Raw genomic sequence first — 26,156 nt, forward strand, 5'->3', positions numbered from 1 at the left:
TAGATGTAAAGGAAAAAATATATATATTCTCTTTGAACTATACACAATATAATACATTAGTACAATATCAAAACTTAGACCAAATGAAATCAGAGAATATCATTAATAAAAAATATGTCATAAACAATACTACTGAGGTTCATGTTGGTGCTGATATTGCATATGCAGTGACAGAACTAAAGATTTATGATGAGACAAAGAAAAGATAGCAGCTTATCAGACGTAAACAGTCGAAGTATCGCAATCAACTGATTTTGTAACAAAATGTACCTTAGAATCATGGAACAAATGACTGGATTTCAGGATAGTTTCCAGAAGGGTGCTTAGACTGATGCTCAAGAAAACTAGCTTTCAACACGTGGCTCACTGTCGCAATCGCCAATTACTGAGAACCTCAGAGCACTGAATGTCCTGTCAGACAGTGTCTTGAAGCAATAATACCTGTTTCTCTCTGAACACATAATAACCTGTTACCACAACAGCTTGTGGACTTCAGAAAGAAACCACTTTTTTTTAAGGTAGCACATCAGAAATGTAACATATCGAAATTCTACCTTCTTCTATGCAGTATAAAACACCAAAACCACCAACAAACCTATAACAATTCTTCAATCATCATTAAAACAGTCTATTTTTCCCAGAAGGGGACACATTACCTATAAAGTAAGGTAAATAAATAATCCAAATAATTTAATAGAATTAAAAATATATTGAAGCTTATAACTAAAACATGAATTAGAACAGTGTAACTTGATTAATTCTGCTCTATATAGACTGTTAGCCCTTGATGCCAAGATGCTTTTGCATAATGTGTCAGGGTCACGTGACTGACACACTGACTCTGCTACAGAATGGTGCAAGGACAGAGGATCAGTAGGTTGGTATGGCTTTGGTTCCAGCAGATTAGGACTCTGCTACCACAACCAGGTCGGTTCAAAGGAGTCAGGACCAGTAGTAAGTAGACAGTTGGCTGGGTCCAAACATGGAAAGTGGGGTGTTAAATCAGGACCAAGAGCTCAGAGCAGCAGCACAGTGATCTAGATTTGCACACAGCTCAGACAGCTGCGCACCACCCACACACAGCTTCTCCCTGAGGACAAACAGACACACATTAGAGACTTCTCTATTGTGTATGCAAATTTTTCTATAATATATTTTTTGTTTTGGACAAATGCAGGTTTGGAGTAATATGACTGGGAGTATATAATGAATAGTCTGTGTACTTGTACAACTATCTTTGTGAGGACAGGTGTGAGTTTTAGACCACAGGAGTGAGGACAAAGATAGTAAAGTGAGGACATTTTGGCCAGTCCTCACTTTCTGAGACCCCTTTAAACACCTGTTTGAGGGTCAAGAATTGGTTGTAGGGATAAGGTTATAATTAGGCTAAGGGTCAGGGTTCAGGTTAGGCACTTAGTTTTGATGGGTAAGGTTAGGGTAAGGAGCTAGCATTGTATCAGTGAATGTCCTCACGAAGATAGATGTACAAGAATGAGTGTGTGTGTGTGTGTTCATTGTTTCAGTGACATAAGAGCATTTAGAAATATAGCTGCAAGCAGCGATTAAGGGGTCAAGCACAAAGGAGGCATGATAAGTCAATCGACCATTGCTGGGAAAGTCAGACCCACTGCAACAATGAGTAATTAAAGATGGTTGTAGGCAAAATGGCTGAAAAAGCATTGAATACAATCACTAGTAATATGATTTAATGGTTTATGACTTTCGACCAATATTTGGCGCTGTGTCCAAACTGATGTGGTGTGGTCACGGTAAGGTGTCAAAAACACATGCAAAGTTTGGTGTCAATATGGCAAATCGTTGCAGAGATACAGCCTTAGAGTCTTTTGGCTTCATTCCATCGACTTTGTTGAAATGGTATCACAAAAAAGGGCTGCAGAAATACAGCCTCACATCTATTTTTGCAAGCGCTATGTAAAATTTGTTCACAAATTTATCGAGGATGGTTGGAGTTATCGAAAAGCTTTTAATAACTTTTTGCCAGCATGGTCTTAAGATGATGCGAGCCAATTTTGGTGAAAATTGGACAAACCGTCTAGGATAAGTTCGAAAAAGTAGTTTTTTTCGCATTTTTTTTTATGACGGAGAATTACGTCATTGGGTGCAAATCGAATCGTCATAAGCTAAGGAATCAGAGAAAGAATTTCAAAGAATTTAATTTCTAGCTCTTACAGTTCAAAAGTTATTAGCATAAACATGAGTGAAATTTTGGACAGGTGGTGCCGCTAGAGAGATTGAGCTAGAGATTCCAAATTAGCTGTGGTTTATGTTGGGACTGTCCTTTATCAGTGTGCCAAATTTCACCTGATTACACCTTCAGTGTTTGACCCCTTATGACATTAAGGTGAGTAAATGATGACAGTTTACTGTTCCTATTAGGATAACATTGGAACATTGGAAAGCATTCTTCATTGTTCTTCTCTGATACAAATAGAAGCAGAAAGGATGAAGGTCAGAACGGTAAGCATAGCAAGCGTGAAGATTTGTTCTGCGTAAACAGCTGTGAAGTGTCCCTGATTGTCCCTGCTGTTTCATTTCACACAAGATCACTTCCGCTACACTGCCTTAAGTTACAAACAGGAAGTGGATGTCTCGTATGCAGGAAGCGAAAGAGGTCAAGAGAAGGTGGCTGAAGAAATGACTTTGCAGAATAAACAACATTATAGAATAAAAAAGCAATTCATGACCTCTTTAATACAAGGCAATCTCACTCCAGTGTGCCATGAACTTCATATATCTACTGGAAATTCTTGACTGACTAAAACAAAATTGTTCTCATTTTTTAATAATAGTGTGGTTCATGGGAAAGGAAAAGCATTTTGTAGAAATCTCTGAGTCCCAGTCACACAGGCCGCCTGGTCTCTCTTCCTGGTACTGTGGTTCATGACTGACTTGAATGAAGACCATTATTGTTTTTTTATCTGTCTCATTCTCTATCTCCTCCCTCTCTTTCTTGCAACATGTTGCTGCTTGTTGCCTTTGTTTTGCATATTGTGTTACTGTTCCCCAATAGATGTTACTTAACTAACTACCAAAAAAGGAAAGAAAGAAAGAAAGAAAGAGAAAAAAAAATGAAGGAATGCATGCATTTGTTTTTTTCTCAGTGCAAACCCTCACCGAGCTGGTTTAGGTAATGAAGGGTATGGTGGAAATGAAGAGCAGGTCTGGACTTGGAATGTTGTCTTTGCTCATTTCATCAAAAATTACAGTTCTGACAATGCAGTTGAGCCATCTGAAAAGCTTGGTTAGATATCCACTTTTTTCCTAACGAGCCTACTGCGTTTTAGATTATGGGAGGCACTTCCGGTTTGGGGAAGCTCCAATTCAAGAGAATAACGTAACACTTGGTTTTTTAACGTGATGTGGCATAACAATAATATACATGGCAAGAGCTCTTTTCAGTCGCTGAATTCTTTTCCTCTTGATTATTTTCTTTTTTCTTTTGTATTACACTGAAACAGTATGAAAAAGGACAACATATACTGCGCATTTGTGGTCAGCTCTCCTGATTTAATTCACAATATATCCCATTAATAATTTGGAATGCACTGAGAATGCACTGAGAATCTCTTGTTTTTCTCCCCAAATCCTCACGTCTCTTTCTAGGTTTGTTTTCACACCGATGCATTTAAATGTAATTACTGGAATGTTTCCAAAGGAACTTTATTAACTGGCAACTTTATTACACCTGTTAAACTGCTTGTTAACGCAAATATCTATTCAGCCAATCACATGGCAGCAACTCAGTGCATTTAGGCATGTAGACATGGTCAAAACAGTCTGCTGAAGTTTAAACTGAGCATCAGAACAGGGAAGAAATGTGATTTAAGTGACTTTGAACATGGCATGGTTGTTGGTGCCAGGCGGGCTGAGTATTTCAGAAACTGCTAATTTTCTGGGATTTTCACGCATAACAATCTCTAAGGTTTATAGAGAATGGTTCAAAAGAGAAAATATCCAGTGAGTGGCTATTATGTGAGCAAAAATGCCTCGTTGATGCCAGAGGTTGGAGGAGAATGGCCAGACTGGTTCCAGCTGATAGAAAGGCAACAGTAACTCAAATAACCACTCGTTACAACCAAGGTCTGCAGAAGAGCATCTCTGAACGCACAACACGTCGAGCCTTGAAGTAGATAGGCTATAGGATAGGTGCCAGTCTTGTCACAACAGAAAACTGAGGCTACACAGGGACACCAAAACTGAACAATAGAAGATTGGAATAACATTGCCTGGTATGAGTCTCAAATTCTGCTGCGACATTCAGATGGTAGGGTCAGAATCTGGCATAAACAACATGAAAGTATGGATCCATCCTGCACTGTATCAATGGTTCAGGTGGTGGTGGAGGATATTTCTTGGCAAACTTTGGACTCCTTATTACCAACTGAGCAACATTTAAATGCCACAACCTAAACTGGAGTTGCTGACCATGTCCATCCCTTTATGACCACAGTGTACTTATCTTCTGATGGCTACTTCCAGCAGGATAACACGCCAAACGCCAATTCTCAAACTGGTTTCTTGAACATGACAATGAGTTCACGATACTCAAATATCCTCCACAGTCACCAGATCTCAATCCAACAGAGCACCTTTGGGATGTGGTGGAATGGGAGATTTGAATCATGGATGTGCAGCCAACAAATCTGCAGCAACTGCGTGATGCTATCATGTCAATTTGGACCAAAATCTGAGAAGTCTCCAGCACCTTGTTGAATCTAAGCCATGAAGAATTAAGGCAGTTCTGAAGGCAAAGGGGTCCTATATATATATATATATATATATATATATATATATATATCTCATGCACTAAAAAGTGTTGGAGTGTTGGCTCAGTTGCTGTTTGTAGTGAACACATAAAGGACTCCATTCCTTTAGCCTTGCAATTATACGCTTCACAACAGTGCTGCCATGGCAACCATGCAACATGTGGGCAGCTCCCATTCGGCAGTGAAAAACCAGAGAGCATATTGTATGCTTTTTGAAGCCAATCCTTAAATCAACAAAACAGAACATAACACCGCAGTGACGGGGCTCGCTTGAAAACAAGCATGCAACACTGAACATCAGACAAAAGCTGCAGCAGCGTCACAGCCGTTGTGAGTTGACAGCGTCAGTGCGGTGCCTGGTTGCTTAGATATCAATCTCTACTGAGAGATTTAGCACCTAGAGACAAGATGTTCATGAGCAAAGTCAATGAATAACAATCTTTGTCCCTTCACAAAACATATACTGTTGTTTTCCATTACAGATTATTATCTTTAGCCTACAAATCAATATCTCATGGGATGACAGCCCAACTGATGTCTTTCTAAAGTTATGAAATGTTCAAGGTAGCCGAAGCAAAGCCTGGAACAGAAACTTATTGAGACCAGACCGCAGTTTGGGCACATGATCAGATCATTATGTCTCTGTGCATTAGTATACAGTACCTGACAGTACTGGTCAGTCCCATTAAAGCATGCATTTGACACACGTGGATTAGCGCATGAAATGAGGTCACCGAGTTCTTGGGTGTCACAGCTCATTGACTGAGCTGAGGTAAGTGAGCTAAAGATCAGCTGTCAACCGTTCCAAAAATGTGTGTGCGAGCGTGTAGCTACACTTGACTGATAAGGTTAATCAATGAACGTCTTCTCTGGCCCTGAAGACAGCCTTGACAAGCACATGAAAAGTTTGCAATCCTGATTAATAAATCATTACAAATGAGAGACACATTAGGAAACTGGAAGTGACAGTGAACATGACACAAAGGACAAATTTTTTTGAACATGCAAATACGGCCCAATAAAAAAATTAAAGGTGCTAAAGAGGATCTTTTCGTCGACTGAGAAACCAAAGACTGTTAGTGAATTTTTTAAATGAGCACATGCGTAAGAACAACCCCCGTCCTTCACAGCTCATTTAGAGGGAACGCCTCCCAAAACTCGTGCAGGAGTATTGGAACACGAGTGTTTACCACCGGCATTCGCTGTGTCGTGTTAGTGGATTCATTATGTCGGACTCACCGCAGGTAACTCATAATCTGCAGTTGTTACTCCTGTCTCCTGACAAAAACACTGCATGCGGCGCCTGTGGAGTGTGGAAAGTTACTGGAGCGCGCAGCCAGCCACATCTCGCACAAGGAACGTCAATGGCAGTGACTGACAAGCCAGAGGGCCAATCATCGCGTAAACGATTGGCTGATGTTTTTAATGCCCTACCTCGTGCACAGATGATGTATATTAATATTATTCCTTTCAGTGCACCTAATAAATAAATAGTTTTATATCAGTTAGTAAAGACAGTTTCAAGTAATATTGCAAAAATGTATAAAACAAAACATCCTCTTTAGCACCTTTGATTTAAACTGTGTGAATACTTATCATTAAAATTAATTATGGTGAATATTAATTAGTAATTAAGACTTTGCTCTGGAGCATCCAGTTATTACAAATTCATAAGCCATACTTTCACTATAGTAGGATTAGTAGTTATTGGGGTGTGTACTAATCAACTCACTAAGTTCCACCAAATAATTTAGGCCTACTAGAATGTTATTTGTTGTTATTTGAACCTTCTCCCCTACTTTCATGGGAACTATTAATTCAAAAGAATTTGGCTGTATAGTCAGGAATTTTGTGGTTATCGAGAAACCGTAGCATCAAATAGCCTGAGGTGTTAAGCTCCTCCCATTTAGTATCTCCTTCAGTAGCACTCATTAGCCTGGGGCTTCATCATCATCAAAATATGTGACAAAATCAAATATGTGTATGTTCTAGTTTCCAGTTCGGACAAGTTCAACAAACACCTTTGTAAACTGCTGGGAATAAATTGCGAAATATCTTTACCAGGAATGTGTATTCTGGCTAACGACTCAGGGGGAAGAGGTGATGTATCATTAAATACACTCTATGTATCATTAATGCCTTCCTCAGTGCAAAAGTGTGATTTAGAGTGCACAAGAGGACAGTTTATAGCATAACCTGTTATTGCACAGGTGCCACATTAGTGAGAGTTATTGCACAGAGCGCAACACAATGTCAGAGCTAGATCTATTCAACATAAGGACCTAAACTCAGTGCACATATATACGCAAGATCGCACAGGACTTTTCCGGTTTTTAGTTAGTACAGAAGCTTGACTAAAATTCACTTGAGGTATATTAACTTTTTACCATTAGCTGAAAGAGAATTTATTTGACAATACACTACATTTCAAAAGTTCAGGGTCAGTAACATCATTCTCTTATTCTCTTAAAAGTCTCTTATGCTCATCAATGTTGCATTTAGTGCAATTTTAATTAGTGCTATCAAATCGATTATTAATCATTTATTATTATTCGCATCTAACAAATGTTTGTGTAAATATATATTATATATATATAATATATATATATATATATAATATATAATATATATATATATATAATATATATATATATATATAATATATAATATATATATATATATATAATATATAATATATATATATATATAATATATAATATATATATATATATATATATATATATATATATATATATATATATATATATATATATATATATATATATATATATATATATATATATATATATATATATATATATATATATATATATATATATATATATATATATATATATATATATGTGTGTGTGTGTGTGTGTGTGTGTGTGTGTGTGTGTGTATACACATTTATTATACACACAAACATATATACAGTACAGTCCAAAAGTTTGGAACCACTAAGATTTTTAATGTTTTTAAAAGAAGTTTTGTCTGCTCACCAAGGCTACATTTATTTAATTAAAAATACAGTAAAAAACAGTAAGGATGAAGGATCATGTGACACTGAAGACTGGAGTAATGATGCTGAAAATTCAGCTTTGCATCACAGGAATAAATTACTTTGTGAAATATATTTAAATAGTGCACAGTTATTTTAAATTGTAATAATATTTCACAATATTACTGTTTTTTACTGTATTTTTAATTAAATAAATGTAGCCTTGGTGAGCAGACGAAACTTCTTTTAAAAACATTAAAAATCTTAGTGGTTCCAAACTTTTGGACTGTACTGTAATTATATATATATATATATATATATATATATATATATATATATATATATATATATATATATATATATATATATATATATATATATATATATATATATATATATAAAAACCTTAATTAATCATGATTAATCAATTTGACAGCACTAGTTTTAATATATTTTAAAATCTAATTTATTCCTGTGATGGCATCATTACTCCAGTCTTCAGTGTCACATGATCCTTCAGAAATCATTCTAATATGCTGATTTGATGCTCAAGAAACATTTGTCATTGTTATTAGTTGAAAACAGTTGAATATGCTGAATATTTTTGTAACAACTGAAAAGTCCTTACTGTAATTTTTGATCAATTTAATGCTTTCTTGCTGAATAAAAATATATATAAAAAAAATAAAAAAAAAGAAAAACTTACTGGCCCCAAACTTTTGAACAGATCACCAAATCGAATTTTAAAACGACATGTAAACAATGAACAGAGGCGATGATGGCAGGCATGGTGTTAAGGATTCACAGAACTGTCTTGTCTTCTGAGGTTTGGGTAGGCTTATGATGCAATAACACCCTTAAAGCAGAAACTCAACGGTCCTACGAGACAGTAGATAGCTGCTGAGGCCTGCCAAAGCGAGTGCTGACCTGAGAACAGAATGCTGAGTTCCAGCTGAAATGCCTCTCTGCTGAAGGTGGGTGGTGTTAAAATGATTAGAACAGAACAAACCACATCATGCACGTAGCTGGGTTAATGAAAGCAATACAAGCTGTGAGTATGACTCGCAGATAAGCTAATGAGTCTCACAATCTCTCATAACGCTTAACTAACCGGTATTCCTGTTGAGACACGCAATCAAACAGGTCCCTGGCAGTGAAACGTGGCTCCATAGCAGCAATCTAAAAGCAGAAAGCACACCTGTTAATGTAAAGTACACAGTGTACAGCTCAATGCACACGTCCTGCATAATCACTGTAGAACATGTACTGCTGCATGTATAGTTGATCTTTGAACTCTTGGTGGTTATTTGATCAGAAGATAAATGGTAATGGTAATAAATCAATACTTTTGGTAACACTTTACAATAAGGTTTCATATGTTAACATCAGATAACTACGTTAGTTAACATGAACTATGAAAACAATCAAAAATTATTAAAATCAAAAGTTGAATCTGTTAATATTAAATGGAACAAACAATAAACAGTTGTATTTTATTAACTAATGTTAATAAAGATTAATAAAAAAAAGTACTGTAACAAATATACTGCTTATTGTTAGTTAATGCATTAACTAATAATAACTAATAGGACCTTATTGTAAAGTTACTATACTTTTATTCAGAAAAGATGCATTAAACTGATCAAAAGTAACTAAACATATTTAGAATATTACAAAAAGTTTATATTTCAAATAAATGCTGTTCTTTTGAAATTTCTATTCATCTAAGAATCTTAAAAAAAAATTAATAACAGTTTCCACAAAATCATTAAGCAGCACAACTGTTTTTAACAGAGATAATAATAAAATGTTTCTTGAGCATCAAATCAGCATATTAGTATAATTTCTGAAGGATCATCATGTGACACTGAAGACAGTAATAATGGCTGCTGAAAATTCAGCTTAATAATGACAGAATTTTCATTCTTAGTCTAAGTGTCGTTTAACTATGGGGCGTGACTAATCAAAAGGTGGATATGACCTTTAGTGGCAGTTTTGTTCTTACCTCACTGGACTGAATGAAGGAGAGAAGTGACTCTGCATCCTGAACACTGCTGTCTGCAGATAACAGCCTGTGGGAGGGGAACATTTTACTATCACTTATAACAGGCATAATCAGAGCTTTATTGCCAGGTATCTTTACACATACTAGGAATATGTTTTGGTGGCAGAAGCTATCCCATCTGTGCAATTACTAGAACATGAACTGTGTATAAAATTTGTGGGTATGGCCTGATAAAATGCATCAGTGTACAAGAACACGTTTCTACAGTTAATATTAACCACAAGTAAAGAGTAGCTTAAGATTACAATGAATAAATGTATCAGATGAATCATTAAATCTATCAGACAATCATATGCAGGGTAGTGTTTCCTAGTATTTTCTGTGCCTGTAATTGTGTTTGGATCACAAAAATTGTAAATTAGTAATCACCACATTTACTCATTAACAATCTGTGTGATGTTTGAAAAGAGGGAAAATTGGACAGACACAAATGCTCTAAATTTAGACAGTGTCTGAGAGAATTGACGTTTAAACATGGCACATGTCCAAGACTGAATCCTGTTTCACACATCCTGCGTCTGAAGCACGTAAGTGATGAGGACACAGGATAACTGCAACAGCAGTAGACGTAACATATACAACATAGCTATTAGCTACATAACAAAGCTGTGCTACATGTGCTTGAAGTTTGTCATGCTCACCATGGCTGCATTTATTTGATCAAAAATACAGTAATATTGTAAAATATTACTACAATTAAATATAAGTCTTACATTTTAATATTATATTATTTATAATATATTATAATTTATTCCAGAAATTTCAAAATGTAATTTATTCCAGAAATTTCAAAATGTAATTTATTCCAGAAATTTCAAAATGTAATTTATTCCAGAAAGCAGAATTTTGTGCTGCTTAATATGATTAATAGAAAGTTCAAAAGAACAGTATTTATTTGAAATAGAAATCTTTTTTGTATCATTGATCAATTTAATGTGTAAATTTAAGAATGTCAGTAACCAAACAGTTGATGGACCCCACTGATTTCCATAGTACTTTTTTCCATACTATGGAAGTCAATGGGGTCCATCAACTGTTTGGTTATCCAAATTCTTCAAAATACCTTCTTTTGTGTTCAGCAGAAGAAAGAAATTCATACAGATTTGGAACAACTTGAGGGTGAGTAAAAGATGACAATTTTAATTTTTGGGTGAACTATCCCTTTAACGCAAGAATAAAACAGCATAGACACTAAAGGAAGTTAGATGGGAGGAGGATGAGAAAAAGAAATGAGAAATTGAAGGGGCAGGATGAAGCAAGGAGCAGAAAGAAAAAGCTATTTCAGCACGAAAGCCTGAATTATGCATGCTTTTCCTCATTCGGGGGCACAGGGGGATGGAAAGGAATAGCGCTGCACATTTGGGTGCGTGTGTTGGCTATGATGACTCATCTGTCTGCTTTCTGCACATAAAAATGAGTCTAGCTGTATCCATGGAGACAGCACCTAATCTCCCTTCGAACCTTGTCATCCTGCTTTCTCAGAAACAATCAATGGAGAACAAGAGTGGACTTAAATGCAGAAAAAATAAAATGCAGTAAAAACAGTCAAAACAAACCTAAAAGATAAGCAATAAACCTGAATCTCAGATGAACACTATGACCAGTCATCAGGATGAGTGAATAAGTATTTACGGATGATGGGTAAAGGGTGACATTGCTGTCAGACAGATGATACCTATGGTTATATCTAATCATGTAACAGGGAAGCAGAACACTTAAAAGATCAAAGTGCTTGACTTAGTTTAGGGAGGACGTTGACCCAGGCATTACTGAATAACTCACACTTGAGTTCGGAAGTTCATCTTCCTCCAAACACAAACAACATAATAACACTCTTTCATAATTAAAGTCAATGTCTAGAAAAAAAATGAACAAGCTGGTGTGTAAATCAATTTTCATGCACTGATGCACAAGCATAGTGTTTTGTGTGAGAATAAAGGAGCACATAATCAATTAGACGGGCAATGCAGCACAAGTTTCATATGACAAATCATTCATTTGCAGTGCTGAATAATGTGTATGCTTCAACTCCTCTCTCTTTTGAACAAAAACCTCACAGTAAAGCATTTAATGCACTGAGACAAAGTAATTTATAGTGCAAAAATAATAATTCACTTCTTGACTTCATTAACCTTTCTGACATTCAAAACACAGCTTTCTGACAACCCAAGAATAAGTTGTTCATACATGCTACATTCCCAGAGTTCAGATTTATTAGAGACCTTATTATTTATTAGAGATTTATATTTATTAAGATGCCGTAAATTATACAAGCAGGCAGATTAATATGCTAGCGAGGCAAGACATGTCTGCTATTACACTGCAACATAAAGAGCAGTCTCTGTGTAACTACAGCTATGACACGCACCACGGTTTCTGCTCGCGAGATGCAGAGGTCTTAATTTAGAGGAAAAATTGCCATGTCACAGTACAATCCATCTGCCTACTGCTATGAGCCGTAAAGGAATGTAGAGCAACGGAAGTGAGTCATACAGACACTCACACAGGATCAGGGGAGGGTTTGGTATTGAGTATGTACTGACGATTATGAGGATAAACACTGCCCCCCCGCCCTTTTTCCCATGTGACACACACCTACCTCTGTCCTCTACATGCTCAGGTGACTAAGGACACACACTGAGAAAATTCTTTTAGGAGGCACATGACTAGAATGGTAATAGACCTTGTTAGACTGCACAGCTTTGTGTGTGTGTGTGTTTACTAGCATGTGTGTACCTCTGAAGAGCCTCCAGAAGCTGTTTCAGTGCAGTGGAGAGCCTTTGCAGGCAGGAGAGGGCGTCCTGAGGCAGGGGTGAGGTAGATCGCAGGCTGGGCTCAGTGGTTCCTGGAGTGTAGTGAAGTGCAGAGAACAAAGCCGAACTGAAGAGAGAGAAACAAACATTAAACACAACTCTGAAATGCAGTGAAGTTTCTGTTTTGTTTGTTGTCAGTACAGACTCAGTAGATAACCTCAGTAAAACGTGATCAGCATTTCTTTAAAAAGGTAATTATTTTAGCAGAGCATGTTTATGAAACCTATATTGAATGCAAAACACGCATACATAAAATTAATGTTCTAATGTGTCTGAAAGAAATCACAATGGCTTTCATCAAAAATGTTGTGAAATATTATGATGATTTTAAACAACCATTTCTTTTTAATATTTTTTAAAGGTGCCATCGAACTTTTTTTTACAAGATGGAATATAAGTAAGGTATCCCCTGAATGTGTCTGTGAAGTTTCAGCTCAAAATACCCCATAGATTTTTTCTAATACATTTTTTTAACTGCCTATTTTGGGGCATAATTAGAAATGCGCCGATTCAGGCTGCGGACCCTTTAATTGCTCGCGCTCTCCATTCCCCCTAGAGCTCTCGACTCTATCATTGCATAAACAAAGTTCACACAGCTTATATAACCCTCAAAATGGATCTTTACAAAGTGTTCGTCATGCATGCTGCATCCATACATCAGATTATGTGAGTATTGTATTTATTTGGATGTTTACATTTGATTCTGAATGAGTTTAAGGCTGTGCTCCGTGGCTAACGGTTGTGTTTATGAATTATACAGACTGCAAGTGTTTAATAATGAAAATAACAACAGCTCTTGTCTCTGTGAATACAGTAAGAAACGATGGTAACTTTAACCACATTTAACAGTACATTAGCAACATGATAATGAAACATTTAGAAAGACAGTTTACAAATATCACTAAAAATATCATGTTATCATGGATCATGTCAGTTATTATCGCTCCATCTGCCATTTTTCACTATTGTTCTTGCTGGCTTACCTTGTCTGTGCACAGATCCAGATGTTAATACTGGCTTGCCCTTGTGTAATGCCTTGAACATGGGCTGGCATATATGCAAATATTGGTGGCGTACATATTAAAGGGATAGTTCACCCAAAACTGAAAATTTGATCGATCACAAATGATGATTTTTAACTGCAACCGCTGCCCTCTGTCATTCAAATAATTGCAGTAGATGGGAATTTCATCTATAAGAGTGAATAAACCTTGCTTAGACAAATCCAAATGAAACCCTGCGGCTCGTGACGACACATTAATGTCCTAAAACATGAAACGATCGGTTTGTGAGAGAAACCGAAAAGTATTTATATCATTTTTTACCTCTAATACACCACTATGTCCAACTCCGTTAATGACTCCTTTAGTGATGTCTGATCGCGCTCTGTCAACGGCAGTGATGTCTGACACTCATTGAAGTATATGCGCGAGACATCACTGCCGTTGACAGAGCGCGATCAGACATCACTAAAGGAGTCATGAACGCAGTTGGACATAGTGGTGTATTAGAGGTAAAAAATGATATAAATACTTTTCGGTTTCTCCCACAAACTGATCGTTTCGTGTCTTAGGACATTAATGTGTCGTCACGAGCCGCAGGGTTTCATTTGGATTTGTCTAAGCAAGGTTTATTCACTCTTATAGATGAAGTTCCCATCTACTGCAATTATTTGAATGACAGAGGGCAGCGGTTGCAGTTAAAAATCATCATTTGTGATCGACTGAAGAAAAAATGTCACCTACATCTTGGATGCACTGGGGGTAAGCAGATAAACCTCAAATTTTCATTTTTGGGTGAACTATCCCTTTAATGAGCCCGACTGTTACGTAACAGTCGGTGTTATGTTGAGATTCGCCTGTTCTTCTGAGGTCTTTTAAACAAATGAGATTTATATAAGAAGGAGGAAACAATGGAGTTTGAGACTCACTGTATGTCATTTCCATGTACTGAACTTGTTATTTAACTATGCCAAGGTAAATTTAATTTTAAATTCTAGGGCACCTTTAAAATGTAATTTATCCCTGTAATGGCAAGTCTGAATTTTCAGATTCTACTTCAGTATCACATGATCCTTCAGAAATGATGTGAATGCTGATGTGGTGCTCAAGAATTTCTTTTCATTATTAATGTTAATATTGCTTTATATTTGTGTGGATTATTTTATAGAAAGTATGTATTTAACAGCAACTATTTCAAATTCAAATGTTTTGAAACATTATTAATGTCTTTATTGTTAATTTTGATCAATTTAAAGCATCTATGCTAAATAAAACTTTTCATGTCTTTAACATGTAAAGGCATTCCCGTGGTACAAATACCATTCAAAAGAGAATGCTAAGGGGTTGAAAAAATGAACCCCAAACTTTTGAAAGTATTGCATGCTGAAATAAATACATTTCTCTCTTTGTCATGGTCTCTCTCACCTAATCTGACACACGTTGTTCCAGATGCTCTCAAACAATGCCCATACTTCCTGATGGGATGTCAGAGGAGGTGGAGCAACATCCTCCTCTATCTCTGTCATTAGAGAATCCTCATTATTAGAGTCATCATCCTCTACTGGAGCTTTCGGAGACTGTCTCACATACACACACACATACAATTTATGAGTAATTAGAATGAAAAAATAATCAATTGTTAAATCTTAATGAGACCAACCTGTAGTCTTTGTTGTAGCATATGAAGGGTAGAGAGAGCATGAGCTACATGACCGTTGTACTGAGACCTGGCAGCCAGTGCCGACAGCAGCTCTGCAGCCAATCTCATGGCACTGAGAACAGATCTGTGCTCTATGGACCGGTCTACACACAGACACAACATAATATAACAGAGATACATTACTACTGTGTCACAATATATACCATCTTTTTTTACTCCTACTAGGTATTTATGATCTTTTTTTTTAATTATCTCCTTTATTTCTGGAGGCACTAATGGCCTGTGGTCACTGCTGAAGAAAAGAAGTGAGGAGAGGAGCTTAAAAAGTCAGAAGTGGGCAGAAAACAAAGGTTCACAAATGTGTCCACAGCTCTAAGTTGGAGGAGACCCGCTTATAAAAGGTCATCGCCTCTCCGGCCACATCGCTAACCCACTAACAAAAGTCACAAAATGAATGAAGGACCCTCCCTCAACTCCATAAAGTGCAGTAAATCACATTTAGGCGAGAACAGGAGGCCCCTGGTACTTTTCCACCCCTCTACTCCCGCACAAACTCCCTTCCTCCCCTCTGTCGGGCTAGGCACATGGCCAAAGGCAGCAGAGAAGAAAGGCACAGTCATACTCCTGCAGCTCTGATTGGCAGAATGAGGTCAAACTCATAACTACACACACAACTTGAGAAGAGAGTGTGCACGAGTGTGGATCAAAACCACAAACTGAGAGATTTGCATACATACATACAAACACCAATTACACTGGTGTTTAATTTACACATTTAATGACATTATAAGCAACTGAAGGACATACAAGCAGCCAGCAGGGGGACTGGGTAGAGCAGCTCTAAGATATATGGTTTGTCCTTTCTCACATAAAAATTAGCCTAGTTTATGTGAGAGATAATAATTAAATATTCACTTTGACGAAACAAAGAGTGACAGAATAGAACAGAACAGAATAGAATAGAATAGAATAGAATTCCACTGCTATTATGTTTAAATTACTGTAATTCTAAGTTGACAACTCAGAGATTTTGAAATTCAACAAAATTCAGATTCCAACAAATAAAAAATAAAAAAATGACTTTGACAAAGATGTGTCATAAATGCATGATTAAACTTGTAATTATGAGTAAAAAAAAAAACTTGGTAAGATTTTTAAACGTTATTGAAAGAAGTCTCGTGCTCATCAAGGCTGAATTTTCTAAATCAAAAATAACGTAAAAACAGTATGAGTTTTCTAATTTAATATATTGTAAAATGCAGTTGAATGCAGTTAAAAAAAAAATTAATTTTCAGCATTAAAAAAGGTTGAAAACAGTTGTTCTGCTTATTATTTTTGTGGAAACTGAAATATTATTTTTTTTTTCCAGCATTTTTTGATTAATAGAAAGTTCAAAAGAACAGCATTTATTTTAAATAAACTATTCTGTCACGTTACATTAATTTATTGCATACTTGTTGAATCAAAGTCTTACTGACCCAAATTTTTGAATGGTAGAGTAATAAATAGAATTTTTGAATAAAGTAAATCTCTAAAACATTACAAAACAGAGTTCTAAGACAACAGAATTCTAAAATTGGAATAAAATTTAGCAATAGCAAAAGAGAATTCTAATGTGGAGTGGAACAGAATTCTTATTATTTTATTTAAATTTGAAGTTACGAACTATGACAATAAAGTAGTGAGACATACATACCTGAACAGAGACAGTCACTCAGCATCTCCACAGAACTGAGCAGGCTCCTCTTAATAATGCTTCCGAAGACAGCGATCCAGTGCTTCTTAAAACACTTGAGCAGCCCCTCCAGACTCCATGGAGGCTTCACGTACACTATCTGCATACACAAACAGATAAGGTCACAGAGAGTGGGGCTATATCAGATGAACGTCAAAAAAGAATCTGAGCCCTGAGTCACACTTTAGACTAATGCAAATGACTAATGACTACAGAAATGACTTAATGTAAATGACTAATGCATTTACATAAATGAAAAGCAGCTTTAAAGTTTAACTTCATATAACATTTATGGATGATGGTCACATATCATTGGTGGTACCTCAGTCCACAGGTCTCCATAAGCTGCCTTCATCTCCTCCTCCAGCACCTCAGACAGTGCCCCCTGGAGGCAGGATTCCAGCAAAGACACGCATTCACTCAACTGGCATTCCTCCACTGCGTTGCTCCATCCATTCTTCTGCAATCCTTCTTTCTCTGTTTCGTTTACATAAAAAAAAATGACTTTACTCAGGCCTTTGTAACTAAAGCATTAAGAAAAATGCTACTAATGAAGCAAAAATGGTGATATTAATATCGCTAGTATCAGTAGCTGACCTTTCTCTACAGGTCCAGCTGGGGGCGGCACAGCGGGGTGAGCATGAAAGTAGTTTAGGATTGTAGATCTTGTTCCCTCCACCTCTTTTTCCAAGTCTGCCTTACTCAGGGCCTTCACCCCACTGAGCAGAGCCTTGCTGCACAAGTTCTTATCATTGCTACAAAAAGAAACGAGAGTGAGAGAGAGAGAATATAAATTGAAACAGTAGGAAATAATAACCTCTACCTTTAATATGAACATTCTTCAAGGTGACACTAATGGCTGAAATATAATCATTAAATCACATAATGTTAATTGATAAAGCAAACACATGGCCTCCTTGCATTTTATTAGCTAATGTCAATTGACAAGAAAGATCATACACAAACAGATTCATAATGTCCATAATGTAGTGCAGACATGCCTAGCGGTGAAACAGAGGTATGAGTGCATGTACTAACGTGCAAAGAACTAGAACTCCCTCTGGGTACAGAGCCTGGTACTGCAGACAGCACTGCAGCACTCTGTCATCATTATTTACAATACCAGGTCCACCTAAGGAAGAGAAAAGACAAAGTCATACAATCCATAGTACACACAATAGTACGCCAGATAAGGAGTGGTGCAACCTAAAAACAAAATGCCAAGTATGCATCCATACATGCTTTTAGAGAGCTAATACTGGCCAAAATAACACTGTTTACCATGACAGTAACAGTTCAGTACATACAGTACAGTACATACTTTCAGTGTTGGACTTAACCACAATTTACAGTAATACAGCATTTCTTGGTAATGCCTGCGTTACTCATTTATTTGCGATGTGTTGTAATGTACGCAATTCCTATAGAAAACCATTTACGATTTAAAACATATTTTATCTCCATTTTGGAATCGTACATATTATCTTAATATTTATTTATTTTACATTTTAGAGGTTTGAAAATATGTTTAATATTACAGTGTTATTTTAGTACTATTTATATTCTATTATAATATTTCTTGATATTTTTAATTAGCGTTTATTTATATATTTTTAGTTTTCATTTTAATTTGTTCATTTTTTAAAAAATTAAAAAATTAAAAAATTTTAGTTTGTCATTTTAGTAATTCAACTTAACTTATTTTATTTAATTTTTTTGTCAAGGCAACATTTCTTCATTTCTAATATTCATTTACGATTTTAAAGTTTTTAATCTAATATTTCCTTTATTTTATTGCAGCTTTAATTCAATTAACATTTCATAGTCAACAATAACAACTTTTCCATAATGCAGCTGAGCAGGAAAATTTTCCAGCTCAAAAAAGTAGCATAATAAAATTTAATTATGAAATTGTCATGTGTCATTTGATTTCTATTTAGCTATTATTTATTTTTATTTAAATTTTAGTAATTTTAGTACTTCAACTTGAACTTATTTAAATTAGTTGCCAATGCCACATTTCTAATTTTCATATAAGATTTTTTTAAAGTTTTGGATCTAATATTTCTATTTTATTTTATTTCAGCTTTCATTCAATTAATGAAAATTTATTTTGAATAGTCTTTGTTTCAGCTAACAATAACAACACTTCCATAATGAGTGGTAAAATTTTTCCAGCTCCAAAAAAAAGTTAAAAAATTATTTAGCATGACCTTCAAATAAAATTGCTAGAAAGAAAATAATTAATACAGTGTGGTAGGTTGATTGTAAGAATGATGAGTTTATTTATTATTATTATTATTATTATTATTCAATTAAATATATAATAAATATATATTATTATTATTATTATTTAAATTGAAATGTACCTGCAAGTTATTTTATTGCCATCTGACAAAAGTGTGCTTCTTTTTACAATTCTTAAAAAGTAAACATACAGTAAAAGGCACATCACTTGCATCTCAGGATAAGAACTACTCACAGACAGCTTGGGAGGCTTGCTGCATTGACTGGCCCATGAGTCTGGGCTCCTGGTTTTTCAGGCAGCTGTAGATGTAGTGGACAGCTGGCCTGGCTTTGTCCTCCACTTTGCTGGAGAGTTTACCACTCTTTAGATAATCCAGCTCCTGCAGCACCACCCATGGGATCAGCAAAGTGGGAAACCCTAATCCTGGAATGAGGGGTGCTCAGAGTAAAAGGCTGTACCAACATTATTCTCCAAATGTTTGAAAGTATTGAGCTAGTGACTTCGTTTAATTATTCCTTTAAGACTAGAGTTTCCTCTCTTTTTATCTTACCCCCAAGACCATGTGACCTGATCTTCTTCACAAACTCTAGGTGGCTGAGCAGCACATTTGTATCCAGGACTATGAGGAGGGCCTGTTTATGTTGATCTTCAGGTGTAAACACAGAAACAGACACAAAGCACAACTATCCATCAAAGATGCCAGGATTCAAATACATAAACTTTTTAACAAGGCGCCTATTGTAGGATATTTTATCATTATTAGGATATAATATATCAACATTCCAGTAATAATAAGTTATTTTGAACTTTTTCACAAGTGACTTTACTTAGCATTGTGCTGGCACCCTCTTCTGGAGGGTCAATGTCCATGCAGGTGAGCTCTCCACAGTTCTCTACCAAGTTCACATCCAGTCTCCTCTCAGAACGCGCCAGATGAAGCTCTTCCACCAGCTGCATCTAAACAATGATTGAAATAGAATGAGAAACATACAAGCACACAAGATGTTATTCTGAAAATAGAGAAACATTGTTAACCTCATGGTCACAGTCAAAGGTCTCTTCAGCTTCTTGGGGAGTTATCTGAAACAGTTTAAAACAACTTGTTAACAATGATGTGTTAAATTTAATGTAAATAATAATGTTCTAATTCACTGCCATTTCCTCTTAAATATTGTCAAAAATTGACCCTATTCTCTCTCTTTTTTTTTTTTTCATTGTATAATGTTAAGTAGTACCCAAATAGCAATTTAGTCACTGTTGTTTTTCACTGAACTCGCATAAAAGTCTGTATGCATTCTCCTATAGAACTGTGGTGGAAATATTTGATGGAGAATAAAATGTTTTCTTTAAGAATATGGAAATAATTATGTACTTAAAATATGCTTATATGAAATGATCTGTGCACCCATAGAGGGAAATAGAACAAGTGCATGCTAAAAGTAGTCTGTCTTATGATTTTGTCGTCTAGACGGGAAGTGACTAACGATGCTTAGAAGGGAAGTAAGTGTATATATTGCAATATATATATATATATATATATATATGCGCTAGCTTTTAAATCAATTATGTCATTCATAGTGCTTCATGAGATTGTAGTTCTTTCCCCTCAGTAAAGCCGCTAAGTACACAGTCTTGAGCCACTGAACGGTGGAGCAATCAATTTACATATCAGAAAAATAACACAGGATGCAGTGTTAGTCAACAAACTGTAAGAGAAAGGACTTGTACCACTGATTCAGACTTACATTTTGAGTCTCACAGGAAGTATTGCTTGGCATCGAGACCTCTCTTGTTTTGTCAGTGTGTACCTGCTGGACTTGGTGAGATACATATGAAGGACGTGATGAGCAAAGAGAAGAGGGTTTATGAGAAGCTTGAGAAAATACCTCTTGAGGCCTCTGTACTTGCTGCTGTGAGATAAAAAATTTGCGTTTAGATGGAGTACAACCAGGAAGAGAAACCTGAGTAGAAGATTGAGAACTGCTATCTGAAGAATGAACATTACACATATCCGTGTTTGTCCGAACTTTAACAGCACTAGCCTTCATTGGGATCTTAAAACTGACTTTTGCTGTGGGACCACCAAAAGATGGCTTTTTTTCTCCTAAGATTACACCAGGTGTATTACCCAACTGTACATGGTCTTGCTTCTTGGGTGAAATAACTTCTAGTAATTTCATTTTAGATCCAGAATTTACATGTTTCACTACTGGCAAAGCTTCTTTGGAGTTTTCATTCACTGTTTTACCACCAGAACCCTGTGCACCAACAGTTTGGTCAAACTTCATGGACCTCCTGCCCACCAACTTCTTCCTCATTTCTTTTTGAACTTCAGAATGACAGTCTGCATGTGCTGCATTGGTCAGGTTTTTGATGTCTTTTCGTTTGGGTTCAGCATGAAGCTCCGGTGACAATGGCCTCTTTGTGGGTTTCCTCCTTTTCTCCTGGAGTTTCTCAGGGAAACAGTCATCCTTTGCAGGTGTCCGCCAGAGATCCTCTGGTGCAGATCTCCTCGAGACTAGCTCCTGTCTCTTCTTCTCCAAATCCTTTGAAGAAGGCTGGTTTGATCCTGCATGCCTGCTGGAGCTTTTCCCTGAGACATGGGTGCTTGCATTTTCATGCTTCCCTTTGGGATTCACTTGCTCTTTATCATGTGTGACATGTGACTTGAAAACTGGCCTGGAATTCTCAGGTGCTTTGCTTTCTCGGGAACTCTCTTTCTTCCTCTTGCTGTCTCCAGCATCTGTCTTCTTTAATTTTTTATCAAATCCTCTTGTTGATGGCAAGTCAATAGCCCTCTTCCCTTTAGCTTCATCTTTGTCAGAACTGTAAATCAATGAAAATTTTTTAATGAATCGATAACTGATAACTGAGGAAATGGTAAATAAGGAAAATATTGGAAAAGAAAACACTTTCTTTATTTACTTTCTTCACATTAGTTGCCTTTAAGTTCTTCTTTATTTTGTTTATACATATAACACTCTTAGTTCTCAAAAAGATGTTGCTCGCATGTGTAGCTCAGGAAGCTGAAGCAGGGTCAAAGGATCTAACCACAATAATGCTAACTCGTGAGAACATCTAGTTACTCTCAGGTGCACTTGGAAGTGCTATGCTGTTGTTTGGCATCACTTATGACATATTTGCTACATGCAGATGTAAACTGTAGTATCCTGTGACAAAGTAATCATTGATTAAACGCATTACTCATTTTATCAACAACTTTTATTGTATCCTGATTTCGTAAGGTGCCATTAAGTAAATTGAAAACTTCGCAAACTCAGAATATGTTTTTCTTATACATTGTCAGTTGTATACATTATACTACATTGTGTGTTATATATATATATATATATATAGTGGATCCAAAATATTCATATTCATTCATTTTATTCATATTTTATGTTAATCATTTATGACTTATGATTTATCAATATTACATTTGATTTCATATTTTCATGTACTCCTACTCCATATAGATACTCCATATCATATTTTCAAGTATTTACTTTTTAATGTACTCCTTTATGGTTATTCTTCTTTTATATTTAAGAGTATATATGCTTGTTATATTCAATTGTTCTTCAAGTGTTCCAATGTGACAGGTCATGTTGACACGTTTGTGGTTAGATATTGGACGCCTGCCAAGTACTGACAAGCGATGGTCGAATTTCAGAATTATTTGCTTATTTGATCTTGTACCTTTATATCAAAATATGTCTGTTTCCATTTCTTCAGACATGTGATAATGCCAGATCTGCAAAATTCCCTGAAGGGTGTCAAAACAACCCCTATATCTATTTTGATCTATTTTTGACATTTGACCAGTCTATGACATAATGGATAAGTCCATTTGACCTTTTCTTATTAGACCAAAACATAAATTTGAGTGGGATGTAAGTTTCTCTATGCTTATGGTATAAAATGGACTGGGTCTTTGATTTTTCTTTGCTCTTTTTTCTTCTCGCATCCCTTCTGCATCTTCTGCTTCTTCACTTGTATATTATATTCATTCATTACACACAGACTGATATATTTCCAATGTTTATTTCTTTTAATTTTGATGATTATAACTGACCACTAAGGAAAATCCCAAATTCAGTATCTCAGAAAATTAGAATATTGTGAAAAGGTTCAATATTGAAGACGTCTGGTGCCACAATCTAATCAGCTAATTAACTCAAAACACCTGCATGTGGAAGACTACGGACTTGACAGTTGTCCAGAAGACTACCATTGACACCTTGCACAAGGAGGGCAAGACACAAAAGGCCATTGCAAAAGAGGCTGGCTGTTCACAGAGCTCTGTGTCCAAGCACATTAATAGAGAGGCGAAGGGAAGGAAAAGATGTGATAGAAAAAAAGTGTACAAGCAATAGGGATAACCGCACCCTGGAGAGGATTGTGAAACAAAACCCATTCAAAAATGTGGGGGAGATTCACAAAGAGTTGACTGCAGCTGGAGTCAGTGCTTCAAGAACCACTACACACAGATGTATGCAAGACATGGATTTCAGCTGTCGCATTCCTTGTGTCAAGCCACTCTTGAACAACAGACAGCGTCAGAAGCGTCTCGCCTGGACTAAAGACAAAAAGGACTGGACTACTGCTGAGTGGTCCAAAGTTATGTTCTCTGATGAAAGTAAATTTTGCATTTCCTTTGGAAATCAGGGTCCCAGAGTCTGGAGGAAGAGAGGAGAGGCACACACTCCATGTTGCTTGAGGTCCAGTGTAAAGTTTCCACAGTCAGTGATGGTTTGGGGTGCCATGTCATCTGCTGGTGTTGGTCCACGGTGTTTTCTGAGGTCCAAGGTCAACGCAGCCGTATACCAGGAAGTTTTAGAGCACTTCATGCTTCCTGCTGCTGACCAACTTTATGAAGATGCAGATTTCATTTTCCAACTGGACTTGGCACCTGCACACAGTGCCAAAGCTACCAGTACCTGGTTTAAGGACTATGGTATCCCTGTTCTTAATTGGCCAGCAAACTCGCCTGACCTTGACTCCATAGAAAATCTATGGGGTATTGTGAAGAGGAAGATGCGATATGCCAGACCCAACAATGCAGACGAGCTGAAGGCCACTATCAGAGCAACCTGGGCTCTCATAACACCCGAGCAGTGCCACAGACTGATCGACTCCATGCCCCAACTAAGTATTGAGTGCTGTACATGCTCATACTTTTCATGTTCATACTTTTCAGTTGGCCAAGATTTCTAAAAATCCTTTCTTTGTATTGGTCTTAAGTAATATTCTAATTTTCTGAGATAATGAATTTGGGATTTTCCTTAGTTGTCAGTTATAATCATCAAAATTAAAAGAAATAAACATTTGAAATATATCAGTCTGTGTGTAATGAAGGAATATAATATACAAGTTTCACATTTTGAATGGAATTATTGAAATAAAACAACTTTTTGATGATATTCTAATTATATGACCAGCACCTCAGTGTGTGTGTATATTATATATATATATATATATATATATATATATATATATATATATATATATATATATATATATATATATATATATATATATATATGACAAACGCTCAAATGAATTCTAATTCTAGATTGTATAAATATTTTACGCCCTTATACCCACCTTACATGCCGATGGTGATGTTTGTGTTTGCTCTTTGGGCTGCTGAATCTCTTTGTGCCTCTCTCCTATGACCAAAAACATTCACTCTTTTACCAAATGCTTTTATTCAATGTGATTTTTATGTACAAACAAGAATTAATGTTAACAATTTATTGCTAATACGAATGAGAATTAAAATGTTAAACCATTTGATAATAAATTATAAATAAAACAAGACAGAGAAAAGAGAATAAGTCATATTTTAAGAATAACTAGATTAAAATCTGCACATCCCAACAAAGATATGTTGCAGATTCCTTACCTTCTTCTCATCCTCACGCAAAGAGCTTGATGACATTCTTTCATCCTTTTTGTGTTTCTTCTTCTTTGATTTCTTGCTGGACATCTTCAAAACCCTGTGAAAGAACAGAGCATTTTTTCAAAAATTATTTCAGTCCCTTACATTAAATCAAATATACAGAGTCTAATGTTAAAAAAAAAAAAACTTGGACAGCAGTACAACTGCAGTGCTGAATGGCAGTTGCAACATGGCTTGAAATGCACCAATGTTGTTATTTTCTGTCATTAAAAATATATGAAATGAAAACATTCACTTAAAAAGTGTAAACCAAAATTAGAAATGTTGCCCTAATAACTAAATTAAATAAGTTTAAGTTGAACTACAAAAATTGCTAAGACTTAAATAAAATAAATTAAAGCCAAATAGAAAGATTCCAAGCACATAACAAAATTACAAAAACTAAAATTAAGATGGAAACTGAAAATCTAAAAATAAAAGCTAAAACAAAACAAAATATTCAAACATTTTTGAATAATTTAAATTAATAATAGGAAAAACATGGGAAGACTTTATTTTCTACATAGAGATTTCTGCTACAATAAAAACAATTTAACTTAATTTATATAGTACTTTTTCATACAAGAATGTAGTACTTTAGAGCATTTCTAGACAGTACTACTAAGTACAAAGAAAAACGTTTTCCTCCCAAGAACTGCATATCAGCGAATCCCAGACAAACAAAATCCAGTTCATCCTTGAGAAAATGATAACGCCAATGTAAACCAAGTGAACTGAAACCTCTCAAGTAAAAACTGTATAAGAACTTGGGAATATGTGGCAACTTTAGTTTAGGTCATACAGAAATGTAACTGTGACAGGAATGTCAAAAAGGAATTTACATTACAGCACATATTTCATTAACTTAAGTTACCTTGCTAAAAGTCTATAACTTCAAATCT

General features: G+C 35.7%; 1 protein-coding gene across 1 annotated transcript in view; it reads right to left on the minus strand.

The window, feature by feature from the left end:
• Positions 1 to 26,156, minus strand: part of swt1 (SWT1 RNA endoribonuclease homolog) — a 26,351-nt gene continuing 195 nt past the window's right edge. Inside the window, exons 2-18 of the mRNA XM_067384104.1 lie at positions 25,219 to 25,312; positions 24,918 to 24,982; positions 21,056 to 22,136; positions 20,346 to 20,390; positions 20,138 to 20,267; positions 19,861 to 19,956; positions 19,545 to 19,733; positions 18,101 to 18,194; positions 17,660 to 17,817; positions 17,385 to 17,539; positions 17,024 to 17,162; positions 15,328 to 15,470; positions 15,093 to 15,244; positions 12,590 to 12,733; positions 9,794 to 9,860; positions 8,900 to 8,967; positions 1 to 1,090 (exon numbers count right to left, since the gene is read on the minus strand). Coding sequence (XP_067240205.1) covers positions 1,003 to 1,090; positions 8,900 to 8,967; positions 9,794 to 9,860; positions 12,590 to 12,733; positions 15,093 to 15,244; positions 15,328 to 15,470; positions 17,024 to 17,162; positions 17,385 to 17,539; positions 17,660 to 17,817; positions 18,101 to 18,194; positions 19,545 to 19,733; positions 19,861 to 19,956; positions 20,138 to 20,267; positions 20,346 to 20,390; positions 21,056 to 22,136; positions 24,918 to 24,982; positions 25,219 to 25,302 — 2,898 coding nt within the window. The 5' untranslated portion in view covers positions 25,303 to 25,312 and the 3' untranslated portion in view covers positions 1 to 1,002. The remainder of the gene's footprint in view (positions 1,091 to 8,899; positions 8,968 to 9,793; positions 9,861 to 12,589; positions 12,734 to 15,092; positions 15,245 to 15,327; positions 15,471 to 17,023; positions 17,163 to 17,384; positions 17,540 to 17,659; positions 17,818 to 18,100; positions 18,195 to 19,544; positions 19,734 to 19,860; positions 19,957 to 20,137; positions 20,268 to 20,345; positions 20,391 to 21,055; positions 22,137 to 24,917; positions 24,983 to 25,218; positions 25,313 to 26,156) is intronic.

This window comes from Chanodichthys erythropterus, chromosome 4, assembly GCF_024489055.1.
Source record: "Chanodichthys erythropterus isolate Z2021 chromosome 4, ASM2448905v1, whole genome shotgun sequence".
Taxonomy (NCBI): domain Eukaryota; kingdom Metazoa; phylum Chordata; class Actinopteri; order Cypriniformes; family Xenocyprididae; genus Chanodichthys; species Chanodichthys erythropterus.